Raw genomic sequence first — 14,450 nt, forward strand, 5'->3', positions numbered from 1 at the left:
ACTCATTGTGACTGACACCCATTAATTTTGGCTTCACCAAAGGCGACGTGTTTTGACAGTCCAAATGCAGCTCCAGGTGCTTGAGCGCGGGGTATGCGGCGCAACGTTATTTCTAACCCGAGGGATCCCGATTTAGTCAGCTCCGCACAGCAGGCACAGTCACAGGCAAGGAGACGTGTCCTCCGCAGGAGCGGCTGTCTCTTCCTGCTCGCTTCTCATTGGAGGAAAGTGGGAGCAGGGGGCGGGACCGGAGTTGCGCGCGCGCCCAGCCTCCTCCAGGATCCACAAAGTTACTGCCACGTCACAAAAGGCGAAACATCCGCCTGCGTCACTTGGGGATTCTGAGAGCGGCGGCGCCTTCAAGACAGAACACACCCCGGGGAGCGGCAGCAAGACTGAGAGCGGGGTTCGGGGGGACGTCAGCGCGAGAGGGGCGCGCTTGTCTGTGTGTGTGTGTGACATCAGCGCGAGAGGGGCGCGCGGGCTGTGTGACGCCGCAGTGCCCCTGCACCAGTGCGAGAGGGGCGCGCGGGGTGAGGCTGTGTGTGTGACGTCAGAGCGAGGGGGCGCGCGGGGTTTGGGGGTGTGGGGGTGTGTGTGACGTCGCAGTGTCCGCTCGAGCGTCGATCTGCTGTCGGTGGAGCGGCCGCGGCGCCAACAACAACAACAACATGGAAGTTCAGTACAACCTGAGAAACCCGGGTGAGTGACGCCGAAAAACCGAATCCCATCTCCCCCATTCCGATCCCGGAGTCACCTGACCGCCTCCTGCCTCTGGGCCAGGCCTTTGCCCGGTCAGTCAGACTCTGGTTGATCACCTGACGGGTGTGCGGCCCTCTTCCTTCACCCCGGGCTCCCGGGCTGTCAGTGTGGCTGGAGACGAATGCTTCTGTCACTTTCTGCCCAGGGTGGGAAGACCCGAGTAGCCCGTCAGTGCTGGAGATGTCTCCAGGATCCAGTTGGTGGTGGGAGATAACCCGGTCACTCCCTCCCTCCCTCAGCTGGATGAGGTACATTGCCCTTTAACCTACTAGGGCGGTGTTCTGGATCTATTCTTGCCCTCCCCCAATCTCTCTTTTCTCATCTGCAGGCTACCCCTTGGCGACATCGTCACTTTTTTAATTTATTCGTTCATGGGATGTGGGCATCGCTGGCAAGGCCAGCATCTATTGCCCATCCCTAATTGCCCTTGAGAAAGTGCACTAAAGACCTATGCATTGACAGCACCCAGTTCTACCTCAATGTCACCTCTCGACTCACCCGATACATCAGTGTTATTCAGCTGCTTGTCTGACAGCCAGTCTTGGATGAGCCGCAGTTTCCTCCTGTTAAACATCGGGAAGACCGAAGCCATCGTCTTTGGGCTCCTTGCAACTACTTGCCACCAATTCCTTCCCCTCCACGGTCACTGTCTCAGTTTGGAGCAGACTGTTCACAAGTTATTCAGCCCTACACTGTGATTCTGACCCCCATGTACTATCCATTGCAAAGACTACCATTGCCCACCTCAGCCCCTCTGCCACTTAAACTCTCATCTGTGTCTTTGTTACTTCTAGATTCAATTATTCAAATGCTTGGTTTTGACTGACAGTCATCGACCTGAAACATTAACACTTCCTTCCTCTCTCTGCAGATCCTGCCAGACCTGCTGAGTGATTCCAGAATTTTCTGATTTTATTTCAGATTTCCAGTACTGCAGTATTTCACTTTTTGTTTTATTCCCGTGCTCTCCTGGCTGGCATTTCATCCTTCATTCTCCATCAACATCAGCTCATTTAAAATTCTGCTGCCTATCCCACACCAAATCCCACTTGTCCATCAGCCTTGTTCTTGTCACAGTTTCAAAATGCTTATCCATGTGTAGCTTCCCATGAATATCTTTGAGATCCCCTCTTGAACCATTCCAAGCATCCACCACAAATCCATTTTTTTAGCCCACTGACCTGATGGTGCACAGAGTGCACTAGATCCTTGGCTGAGGATACAACCAATACAGTAATAGCTGTGAAACGGTGTGCTGCAATTTTCAGAAGTACCTGGAACTGTCATTTAGTGCTACCTAGTACAACATAAATGTAGAAATTGCAACATGAGAACGGAAGTGGAACGTTTGTGCTCTTCCTCTTTTCAGATACCTTTCCTATACTGTCAGTTAGATGGAAAATGAGAGCCACATGGGACTTGCGATGAATGCTATTTGTTCACTCTGTAGTTATAGGTTGACATTTTGTTTTAAAAGAAATTCATATGGAATGAGTGCTGTTTCTCATCAGCTTTCATCATCAGTTAATAGACTTGCAGGGACTACATAGTAATTAATTATTCAGTTTGGATGCTGTCCATTAGTATCCGTCATGGTGGCCAATCTGGATGGGGATAGTAGAATACTAGCCATCGGAATTAATTTTTAACCCAAGTATTAGATTTGCGAGAGATCAAATCCATTGCCAACAGGAACAGTAGGATGGAGAAAAATGGATGTTTTATTTTCTAAGATCTAAATATTGTGTCAATGAGAATGGGGTGGAGAACAGATGGGCAGTTTTTAAGTTTTATTACAAAATAGAAGTGTTACTACAGTACTGACATCTCTGGTTGTTGTTGCCACCCTGGTAGTAATGTAAAAGTTTTTTTTTCTTAAATTCATTAGTGGGAATGTGAAATAAATGGCTGACCCAGAGTGTACCAAACTCTGTGGCGCTGTTTGCAATCTGAACGTGTTTTGATCATGGAATCTGGATCTAATGCTGGATCATGCTGAACTGAGATGCGATTTGTCCAAAGTGGACTGGAAACGGCTACTTGATGGTAAATCAGTGGGAGGCATTCAAGGAGGAGATCCTGAGGATAGAGAGCAAGTATGTTCCTTTAAAGAATAAAGGTGCGGCTAACAAATCCAGAGCCCCCTGGATGTAAAGGGACATACAGGATAAGATAAAGAAAAAAAAGGAAGCTTATGACAGATACCGAGAACTCAATACTGCAGAAACTCTAGGAGAGTATAAGAAGTACAGATGACACAAATCGGCTGTGTGTTTGTTGATGAAGAAAGCTTCGGACTGCAGGAAGATATCAATGTACTGGTCAGGTGGGCAGAACAGTGGAATTCAATGGAATTCAATCCGGATAAGTGTGAGGTTATGTATTTGTGGAGGTCTAACAAGGCAAGGGAATACACATTAAATGGTACGACACTGAAAAGTGTCGAGGAACAAAGGGACCTTGGAGAGCATGCCCACATCCCTGAAGGTAGCAAGTAAGGTAGATAAGGTGGTTAAGAAGGCATATGGAATACTTGCCTTTATTAGTCAAGGCATGGAATACAAGAGCAAGGAGGTTATGCCTGAACTGTATAAAGCACTGGTTAGGTCGCAGCTGGAGTACTGTGCAGTTCTGGTCACCGCATTACAGGAAAGATGTGATTGCATGGAAAGGGTGCAGAGGAGATTTACAAGAATGTTGCCTGGACTGGAAAATTTTGGCTATGATGAAAGATTGCAGATGTTGGGTCTGTTTTCTTTGGAACAGAGGAGGCTGAGGGGAGACTTGATTGAGGTGTACAAAATTGAGGGGCCTGGATAGAGTGGATAGGAAGGACCTGTTCCGCTTGGCGGAGGGGTCAACAACCAGGCGACATAGATTTAAAATAATTGGGAAGTTTAGAGGAGATTCGAGGGGAAATTTCTTCACCAGAGGGTGGTGTGGGGGTCTGGAACTCACTGCCTGAAAGGGTGGTAGAGGCAGAAACCCTCGCCATCTTTTAAAAATACTTGGATGTGCACTTAAAGTGCCGTAACCTACAGGGCTACAGATCAAAAGCTGGAAGTGGGATTAGGCTGGATAGCTCTTGGTCGGCTGGCGCGGACACGATAGGCAGAAATGGTCTCCTTCTGTGCTGTAATTTTCTATGATTCACACATTAAGGGAATCTTTGTGCAGTTTGTTGTGGCTGTCTACTGTTCACTTATGAGTGAATCACAAAAGGATAGTATGCAGGTACAGCAAGTGATCAGGAAGGCCAATGGAATCTTGGCCTTTATTGCAAAGGAGATGGAGTATAAAAGCAGGGAAGTCTTGCTACAGTTGTACAGGGTATTGGTGAGGCCACACCTGGAATACTGCCGCAGTTTTGGTTTCCATATTTACGAAATGATATACTTGCTTTGGAGGCAGTTCAGAGAAGGTTCACAAGGTTGATTCTGGGGATGAGGCGATTGACTTACGAGGAAGGGTTGAGTAGGTTGGGCCTCTGGAATTCAGAAGAATGAGAGGTGATCTTATCGAAACGTGTAAGATTATGAGGGGGCTTGATTGGGTGGATGCAGAGAGGATGTTTCCATTGATAGGGGAGACTAGAACTAGAGGGCATGATCTTAGAACATGGAGCTGCCCATTTAAAACTGAGATGAGGAGAAATTTCTTCTGAGGGTTGTGGATCTGTGGAATTCGCTGCCTCAGAGAGCTGTGGAAGCTGGGACGTTAAGAAACTGTCTATGTCTTAAATTTATTCAAACAATGAGGGGTTATGGAGAGCAGGCAGGGAAGTGGACCTGAGTCCATGATCGGATCAGCCATGATCGTATTAAATGGCGGAGCAGGCTCGAGGGGCCGTGTGGCCTACTCCTGCTCCTATTTCTTGTGTTTTTATTTTAAGTGGCAATTCTGTTCACAAAAATGCTGGGTTGTAGCTATGTTCAGATATAACTTTCATTAGAAAACCAAGCTAAGGACTTTAATGGTTTCATCTTCCAGAATCAGTTATTGCATGAATTGCCAAATAGATAGCAATTCAGTTGGACAAAATACATATCCAGTTTCTTTGGGAAAGTTGTGTCCTATGCAAATTTAGTTTGTGCAGTGTCAACCTAAATTTTGACGCACAGTTTAATCATTTATAAATTGGATTTGCATTTCGTACTCGAGTTCAATTTTTGAAAACCAATTTACTGCAGCTATTATTAAACACATCTAACTTGAATCTGAGTTCAGTTTCATAAATTATGCATTTGTACAGGACCTTTTTAACTTTTAGAAATATATATGTGAATTTCGTGTGGCTCTTCTCGCAGTACATTTATAAGGGTAGGGACATTGTACCATGTAAAATAGAATTTATATCCTTTTTAAACTATATAGTCCATGCTGAAGTGAATGAACTAAAACAGATGTATTGTAGAACCGCTATGTACCTCGAGCGGAAACATCCAGCAATTTAAGATGGTTTTACACCTTCGAGAAAGAGAACGGGGTGCAGGTGTCAAAAGTGTAAATTATCTAACAATCATTGTTTTTTAAAAAAAACTTTGCTACATTTGCACCTTGCTCAGAGCTGTTTCATTGTTTTTAGTCAGCTTTGACTTCTAATAGTTACAGCTGTTGGAAAAAAAGGAAGTCAGCGCTATCAGTCTGTAACATGGATCAAATAAATTTGCCTGTTAGAATAAGTTTGGCAATGAAAAAGTGTAAAAGGAAGTGTGTTGTAGCTTGTGCTATATGTGAAACTGAAAATATATTAGAGCATCTAGCATGTTTTATTCAGAATTTCTTAGCTGATTGGCGCTCATTTTGATTTCATAAAACAATAAATCAAAAACTGAACAAGTAGGGAATAGGCGAATAAACAGTGAGGGAAATGGACAGATACGTTTCCGATGAGAAACTACTAAGGACATATACAAAATTTACCAAGAGGGGCAATCAAATTATCATTTTATTGATTTCTCCAATAAGCTGAGCATTTACTAATTGTAAATACGGTTTTTAATATACAACAGATACAAAAAAATTACAACTTTTACAAGAAAATGATTACATTTGAAAACTCTGGTGTGTTTTCATAGTGTCTAATTACTTTGGATTGGCTTCAAGGCCCACCCCCACATTGCGGTAAAAGTACTGGCAGACTCTGGGAGCCTGAGCTGCAGGGTTTGAGTTCAGAAACCAGACTTTCAACATGCACTTGCCATCGCTAGGAAACAAAGCGCACTAAGGAAATTCCCATAATTGCCATCACTAGATGACAACAACTTGACATCATGGCAGAATTTATGGATACAGTCTACTCAACTCAGCACTAAATTTAAATTATATGATGATTTGAAATTTTTCAGCATGGAGTTCTCACTTTTCTGTTTGTGACTTAATTCAAATGACTGGACAATTCAATATTTTAATGTAACAAAACGTTGAATTATCAGGAGGGCTTTTATTTTTTAAAGTCTAATAGAGCCCTTAAAATGCTTTTTTCCTCATTCTGTAACAGATTGCACTAAGTGTACCAGATTAGGTTAAATGCATCAACAGTAGGAATACACTTGTCCAACTGAGTAATTTTTCCTTTGTTTTGACATTGTTCGTAGAATTAGAACATAAGAATTACGAGCAAGCGTAGGCCATTCGGCTCCTCGAGCCTGTTCCGCCATTCAATGAGATCATGGCTGATCTACCTCAACACCACTTTCCTGCACTATCCCCATAATCCCTTGATTCCCTTAATATCCAAAAATCTATTGGTCTCTGTCTTGAATATACTCAAAGACTGAGCCCCCACAGCCCTCTGGGGTAGAGAATCCCAAACATTCACCACCTTCTGAGTGAAGAAATTTCTCCTCATCTCAGTCCTAAATGGCTGACCCCTTATTCTGTGACTGTGACCCCTGATTCTAGACTCCTCAGCCAGAGGAAACATCCCCCCTGCATCTAACCTGTCAAGCCCTGTAAGTATTTTATATGTTTCAATGAGATCACCTCTCATTCTTCTAAATTCTAGAGAATATAGGCCTAGTCTACTCAATCTCTCTTCATAGGACAATCCCCCCACCTCAGAAATCAGTCTGGTGAACCTTCGTTGCACTCTCTCAATGGCAAGTAAATTCTTCCTTGGGTAAGGAGACCAAAACTACGCAATACTCCGGTGCGGTCTTACCAGGGCCCTATATAATTGAGTAAGACGTCTTTACTCTTGCACTCAAATCCTCTTGTAATAAAAGCCAACATACCATTTGCTTTCATAATTGCTTGCATGTTAACTTTCAGTGATTCGTGTACAAGGACACCCAGATCCCTCTGAACACCAACATTTCTCATTCTCCATTTAAAAAAAAATACTCTGCTTTTCTATTATTCCTACCAAAGTGGATAACTTCACATTTCTCCACATTATATTCCATTTGCCTTGTTCTCACTCACTCAGCCTGTCTCTATCCCCTTGAAGTCTCTTTCCATCTCAACTTACATTCCCATCTCAACTTACATTCCCACCTAGCTTTGTATCATCAGCAAACATGGATATATTACATTTGGTCCCCTCATCCAAATCATTGATATAAATTGTGAATAGCTGTGGCCCATGCACAGATCCCTACGGCACCCCACTAGTTACAGCCTGTCAACCCGAAAATGACCCATTTATTCCTACTCTCTGTTTTCTGTCCGTTAACCAATCCTCAATCCATTCGAGTATATTACCCCAATACCATGAGCCCTAATTTTGTTCAATAACCTCTTGTGTGGCACCTTCTCAGATACCTTCCGAAAATCCAGATACATCACATTCACTGGTCCCTCCTTATCTATGTTGCTCGTTACAACCTCAAAAAAAACTCTCCTAACAGATTTGTCAAACATGATTTCCCTTTCATAAGTCATGTTGACTCTGCCCAAACCTATTATTATTTTTGAAGTGCCCTGTTACCACATCCTTAACAATAGATTCTAGCATTTTCCCTACTACTGATGTCAGGCGAACTGGTCTGTAATTCCCTGTTTTCTCTCCCTTTTTTCTTAAATTAGCTACTTTCCAATTTGCGGGAACCATTCTAGAAGCTATGGAATTTTGGAAGATGACAACCAATGCATCCACTATCTCTATAGCCACCTCTTTCAAAACCTTAGGATGTAGGTCATCAGGTCCAGGGGATTTATTGGCTTTCAGTCCCATTAATTTCTCCAGTACTATTCTTTTACTAATACTAATTTCTTTCGATTCCTCATTCTCGTTAGACCCTTGGTACCCACTATTTCCGGGAGGTTTTTTGTGTCTTCTGTGAAGACAGACAAAAAGTATTTGTTTAATTTCTCTGCCATTTCCTTATTCCCACTATAATTTCTCCTGTCTCAGCCTTTTAGGAACTCACATTTACTTTTGCTAATCTTTTCCTGTTTACATACCTGTAGAAGCTTTTACAGTCTGTTTTTATGTTTCTCGCTAGTTTGCTCTCATATTCAATTTCTTGGTCCTCCTTTGCTGAATTCTAAAATCTTCATAATCCTCACTGCTCTATTTGGCAACATTATAAGCCTCTTTGATCTAATACTATCTTTAATTACCTAAGAAAGGATATACTTGCCTTCGAGGGAGTGCGACAAAGGTTCACCAGATAGATTCCTGGGATAAGGGGATTGTCCTATAAAGAAAGATTGAGTAGACTAGGCCTATATTCCCCAGAATTTAGAAGAATGAGAGGTGATCTCATTGAAACATAAAATTCTGGTTAGATGTGGATAGATTGTTCCTGATGTTGGGGAAGTCTAGAACCAGTGGACACAGTCTTAGGATGAGGGGTAGGCCATATAGGACTGAGATGAGGAGGAACTTCTTCACTCAGAGAGTTGTTAACCTGTGGCATTCCCTGCCGCAGAGAGTTGTCGATGCCAGTTCATTGGATATATTCAAGAGGGAGTTAGATATGGCCCTTATGGCTAAGGGGATCAAGGGATATGGAGAGAAAGCAAGAAAGGGGTACTGAGGGAAGGATCAGCCATGATCTTATTGAATGGCGGTGCAGGCTCGAAGGGCCAAATGGCTTACTCCTGCACCTATTTTCTATGTTTCTATGACCATCAGTTTTTGGTATTGGTTGAGGGATAAATATTGGCCAAGATATTGGGAGAACTTCTCTGTTCTTGCAATAGTGCCATGGGATCCTTTATGTACACCCGAGAGAGCAAAAGGGGCCTCGTTTAACATCTCGTCTGAAAGATGTCACCTCCAACAGTACAACACTCACTCAGTACTGTACAGTAGTGTGAAGCGAGATTATGTGCTCAATTCTTGGGTGGGACTTAAAAACCACAACTTTCAGACTGGCAGGCTGCCACTCGGTGCTTGCATCTTGTCCATACTAAATTTTACTCACTGTTTTGTCCACCTAATTAATATTAAAATTCTTATTACTCTGGAGTAGTCCCTGGCTACTTTTATTTAAGTTCAAAAGCCGAATTTTGCTTTTCTAAATGTCCTGCTACTGCTTCTTTAATAATGGACTCCAACATTTTCCCAATGACAGATGTTAGGCTAACTGGTCTATAGTTTCCTGCTTTTTGCCTGCCTCCTTTTTTAAATAGGGGAGTTACATTTGCAGTTTTCCAATCTGCTGGGACCTCTTCAGAATCCCAGGGAAGTTTTGTAAATTACAACCAATGCATCCACAATACCTGCTGCTACTTCTCTTAAGACCCGAGGATGCAAGCCATCAGGTCCAGGGGATTTATCTGCCTTTAGTCCCATTATCTTACTGAGTACCACCTCCTTAGTGATTGTGTTAAGTTCCTCCCCCCCCCCCCCCTCCCCCCCAATAGCCCCTTGATTATCCACTGTTGGAATATTATTAGTGTCCTCTACTGTAAAGACTGATACAAAATATTTGTTCAGAGTACAAGAGTAAGGAAGTGTTGCTGGAATTGTACAGGGTTTTGTTACATCTTGAGTACCGTGTGCAGTTTTGGCCTCCTAACCTGAGTAACAATATACTTGCCTTCGAGGAGGTGCAACAAAGGTTCACTAGATCGATTCCTGGAATGAGAGGGTTGTCCGGTGAGGAGAGATTGAGTAGATTGGACCTATACTCTCTGGAGTTTAGAAGAATGAGAGGTGATCTCACTGAAAAATACAAGATTCTGAGGGGGATTAACAGGGTAGACGCTGAGAGGTTGTTTTCCCAGCTGGAGCGTCTAGAACTAGGGAGCATAGTCTCAGGATAAGGGGTCGGCCATTTAAGACTGATAGGAGGAGGAATTTTTCATTCGGAGGGTTGTGAATCTTTGGAATTCTTTACCCCAAAGGGCTTGTGGATGCTCAGTCATTGAGTATATTCAAAGCTGAGATAGATAGATTTTTAGACTTCAGAGGAATTAAGAGATACGGGCATCGGGTGGGAAAGTGGACTTGAGGTGGAAGATCAGCCATGATCTTATTGAATGGCCGAGCAGGCTCAAGGGGCCGTATGGCCTATTGCTGCTCCTAAAACTTATGTTCTTGTGTAACTCACAGTTGCTTATTTGCAACCATTATCTAGCTCTCTGATCTGATGTTGAATTTAAAAAATTGTATTTTTTATTAAACAGCTGTTAAACGATTAATGAAAGAAGCACAGGAATTGAAAGACCCAACAGAACAATACCATGCACAGCCTTTGGAGGTAAGACTGGAAAACGTTAAAACTAAATACAGAATTGTTTGAAGTGTTTGTTTTTGTTGATGGAATGGAGTACTGATAATCTGTCTCATGACATGCACCATTCCTGAGTGGCCCAGCAGGTGAGCTTTTTCCTCAATCCTCAGGGCACTGCTCACTAAGTTTAACATGCATTTAAATGTTTTCTCTCTTCCTTTGCCCCATTTCTGCCATGCAAGTGCTTTGCCTCCATCTAGTTTTTCCCCTTCTTTCCTCTTGGGTAGCTTGGTTGATATGCGGAAACTGCCATGGAATGAATTACAGGCAATGTTGTCCCTTCTTGAAGATGAACTGTATAAAATCTAATGAACAATGTATATTAGAAAAAAAACCTGGTGAGACCCCTATTTTTTTCATAGTGGTTCAGTGAGGTAGGAGTTGTTCAACTTGTAGGGCTATTAAGTTTTTTTTTTCTCTCATACATTGTGACCTGACACTGTCATACATTGTGACCTGACACTGTGACGCTACAGTTTTAATGCTAATACGTATGAAGTTTTTCAATGGTACAGAATATTGAGGTAGAGTTTCATCAGCTTTGAGTTCTTGACATAAAAGTGAATGTCCGGCATAAGTGTCAGCAATTTTTATGGTGTTGCTGCATTGAATCATTCCAAGGATTGTGGCCTATCAACCTCAGATTTTCATTAAACCACCAGCAGTGATCCAGTTACACTTTTCCCCAAGTGGAGATTGGTGGTGTTGGCAAAGATAATGTCACGGATGAGAATAGCTAGGTTATTAATGAAGGTGAGAAAGGAGCTATGATACTTTGTTGAGGAAATTTGAGTAGGTGGTGCATTTATAAGATGTTTGACATGTTAGAGAGTTGAGAGCTAATAAACTACAATAGTCATACTGAACTCTCATAACCATAATGAACTATAATAACCAAGAGTGGTTAATGGGCTAGCAGAAACACAAGGGGAAGATGGAACATGAATTCTGTTCCAGATGGTTTCTTATCGAAGGGAGTATTTGCTAGAATGGACATCGACCATGATTAATCAATGTATAACCATAGTATTTACTACTTAGCCATTGTATAGTAAGAATACAGGATGCTTTGGAGTAAACATGGTGTCCTTTTATAAGTTGGGAGGTAACTGATCATAAGTCCAACCCCTTTTACCTCCCTTAAGTCTGTCTGACATATTTTTGTAGTAAACAACCTGTGTATAAATATTGGGAAGGAGGCAAGGCTAAGTTAGGTAGTAGGAACGAGAGGAATCGATACTACCCTTGCACTATATACCTGTACTGTACAATAATGTCTGTTCCGTATACTCAACTGTCTGTCTCGTGCTTACTCAAAGCGCGGTGCTATGAACAAAGAAGGAAGGAGGTTGACATCATGGCAACATCTTTGCATCTTGAGGTTTTTTCGATGTTTTCCATAGCTTTTGATTCAGGAATTGTCCCCTTGGTTTCGAAAATTGCTAATGCCACTCTATTATTTAAGAACACTGGAAGAGAGAAACCAAGAAATTATAGACTTGTTAATGTAATAATAAAGGCCAGGCTCTCTGCGCTAGCTCTTATGTGAACATAAAATCTTCTATAATAATAATTCAGTTTTTGTCTGTCCTACATGCGTTTTACTGCTGAGGTCCGATTGCGCACGCGCAGTACCCCACAGTTGCAATTAGTGTACAGCATGAGTCGCGCTTTCTTCAGCTCCGTGGGAGAAGGCTCTGGAGAACATTGGATCGAGAGGGGAGGGAGGGATGGAGATCGGGGAGGATGGAGGGGGGAGGATGGAGGGGGGAGGGGGGGGACGGAGATCGGGGAGGGGGGGGGACGGAGATCGGGGAGGGGGGGGGGACGGAGATCGGGGAGGGGGGGGGACGGAGATCGGGGAGGGGGGGGGACGGAGATCGGGGAGGGGGGGGGACGGAGATCGGGGAGGGGGGGGGACGGAGATCGGGGAGGGGGGGGGACGGAGATCGGGGAGGGGGGGGACGGAGATCGGGGAGGGGGGGGACGGAGATCGGGGAGGGGGGGGACGGAGATCGGGGAGGGGGGGACGGAGATCGGGGAGGGGGGAGGGGGGGACGGAGATCGGGGAGGGGGGACGGAGATCGGGGAGGGCGGGGGGGGCGGAGAGGGGGGAGGGGGGGGCGGAGAGGGGGGATGGGGGAGGGGGAGATGGGGGAGGGGGGGACCGGGGAGGGTGGGACGGAGAACGGGGGGGGCGGGGAGGGGGAGGGTGGGATGGAGAACGGGGGGGGCGGGGAGGGGGAGGGGGGGACGGAGATCGGGGAGGGGGAGGGGGGGCGGAGAGGGGGGAGGGGGGGGCGGAGAGGGGGGATGGGGGAGGGGGGGACCGGGGAGGGGGGGACGGGGAGGGGGAGGGGGGGACGGAGAACGGGGGGGACGGGGAGGGGGAGGGGGGGACGGGGAGGGGGAGGGGGGACGGAGAACGGGGGGGACGGGGAGGGGGAGGGGGGGACGTAGAACGGGGAGGGGGGACGGGGAGGGGGAGGGGGGGGACGGAGATCGGGGAGGGGGGGACGGAGATCGGGGAGGGGGGGGACGGAGATCGGGGAGGGGGGAGGGGGGGACGGAGATCGGGGAGGGGGACGGAGATCGGGGAGGGCGGGGGGGGCGGAGAGGGGGGAGGGGGGGCGGAGAGGGGGGATGGGGGAGGGGGAGATGGGGGAGGGGGGGACCGGGGAGGGTGGGACGGAGAACGGGGGGGGCGGGGAGGGGGAGGGGGGGACGGGGGAGGGGGAGGGGGGGCGGAGAGGGGGGAGGGGGGGGCGGAGAGGGGGGATGGGGGAGGGGGGGACCGGGGAGGGGGGGACGGGGAGGGGGAGGGGGGGACGGAGAACGGGGGGGACGGGGAGGGGGAGGGGGGGACGGAGAACGGGGGGACGGGGAGGGGGAGGGGGGGACGGGAGGGGGAGGGGGGGACGGAGAACGGGGGGGACGGGGAGGGGGAGGGGGGGACGGAGAACGGGGAGGGGGGACGGGGAGGGGGAGGGGGGGACGGAGAACGGGGAGGGGGGACGGAGATCGGCGAGGGGGGAGGGGGGGACGGAGATCGGGGAGTGGGGAGGGGAGGGGGGACGGGGATCGGCGAGGGGGGGACGGGGGGGGGGGACGGAGATCGTGGAGGGGGGAGGGGGGATGGAGATCGGGGAGGGGGGGATGGAGATCGGGGAGGGGGGGAGGGGGAGGGGGGGATGGAGATCGGGGAGGGGGGAGGGGGGATGGGGGGATGGAGATCGGGGAGGGGGGAGGGGGGATGGGGAGGGGGAGGGGGGGATGGGGATCGGGGAGGGGGGGAGATGGAGATCGGGGAGGGGGGGATGGAGATGGGGGGAGGGGGGGAGGGGGGGAGGGGGGGATGGAGATCGGGGAGGGGGGGATGGAGATCGGGGAGGGGGGAGGGGGGGATGGAGATCGGGGAGGGGGGGATGGAGATCGGGGAGGGGGGAGGGGGGGATGGAGATCGGGGAGGGGGGGGTGGAGATCGGGGAGGGGGGAGGGGGGGGTGGAGATCGGGGAGGGGGGGAGGGGGGGTGGAGATCGGGGAGGGGGGGAGGGGGGGGTGGAGATCGGGGAGGGGGGGAGGGGGGGATGGAGATCGGGGAGGGGGGGAGGGGGGGATGGAGATCGGGGAGGGGGGAGGGGGGATGGAGATCGGGGAGGGGGGGATGGAGATCGGGGAGGGGGGGATGGGGAGGGGGGAGGGGGGGATGGGGAGGGGGGGATGGAGATCGGGGAGGGGGGGATGGAGATCGGGGAGGGGGGATGGAGATCGGGGAGGGGGGAGACGGAGATCGGGGAGGGGGAGGGGGGGACGGAGATCGGGGAGGGGGAGGGGGGGACGGAGATCGGGGAGGGGGGACGGAGATCGGGGAGGGGGGACGGAGATCGGGGAGGGGGAGGGGGGGACGGAGATCGGGGAGGGGGAGGGGGGGACGGAGATCGGGGAGGGGGAGGGGGGACGGAGATCGGGGGAGGGGGGACGGGGATCGGGGATGGGGG

At 48.2% G+C, this 14,450-nt stretch overlaps 1 protein-coding gene across 1 annotated transcript in view; it reads left to right on the top strand.

Annotated features, from left to right (window-relative positions):
• Positions 1–591: 591 nt before the first annotated feature.
• The window catches only part of ube2j1 (ubiquitin-conjugating enzyme E2, J1), a 41,815-nt gene continuing 27,956 nt past the window's right edge, over positions 592–14,450 (top strand). Inside the window, exons 1-2 of the mRNA XM_070885550.1 lie at positions 592–702; positions 10,345–10,418. Coding sequence (XP_070741651.1) covers positions 672–702; positions 10,345–10,418 — 105 coding nt within the window. The 5' untranslated portion in view covers positions 592–671. The remainder of the gene's footprint in view (positions 703–10,344; positions 10,419–14,450) is intronic.

This window comes from Pristiophorus japonicus, chromosome 7 (genome assembly GCF_044704955.1).
Source record: "Pristiophorus japonicus isolate sPriJap1 chromosome 7, sPriJap1.hap1, whole genome shotgun sequence".
In the NCBI taxonomy this organism is placed as follows: domain Eukaryota; kingdom Metazoa; phylum Chordata; class Chondrichthyes; family Pristiophoridae; genus Pristiophorus; species Pristiophorus japonicus.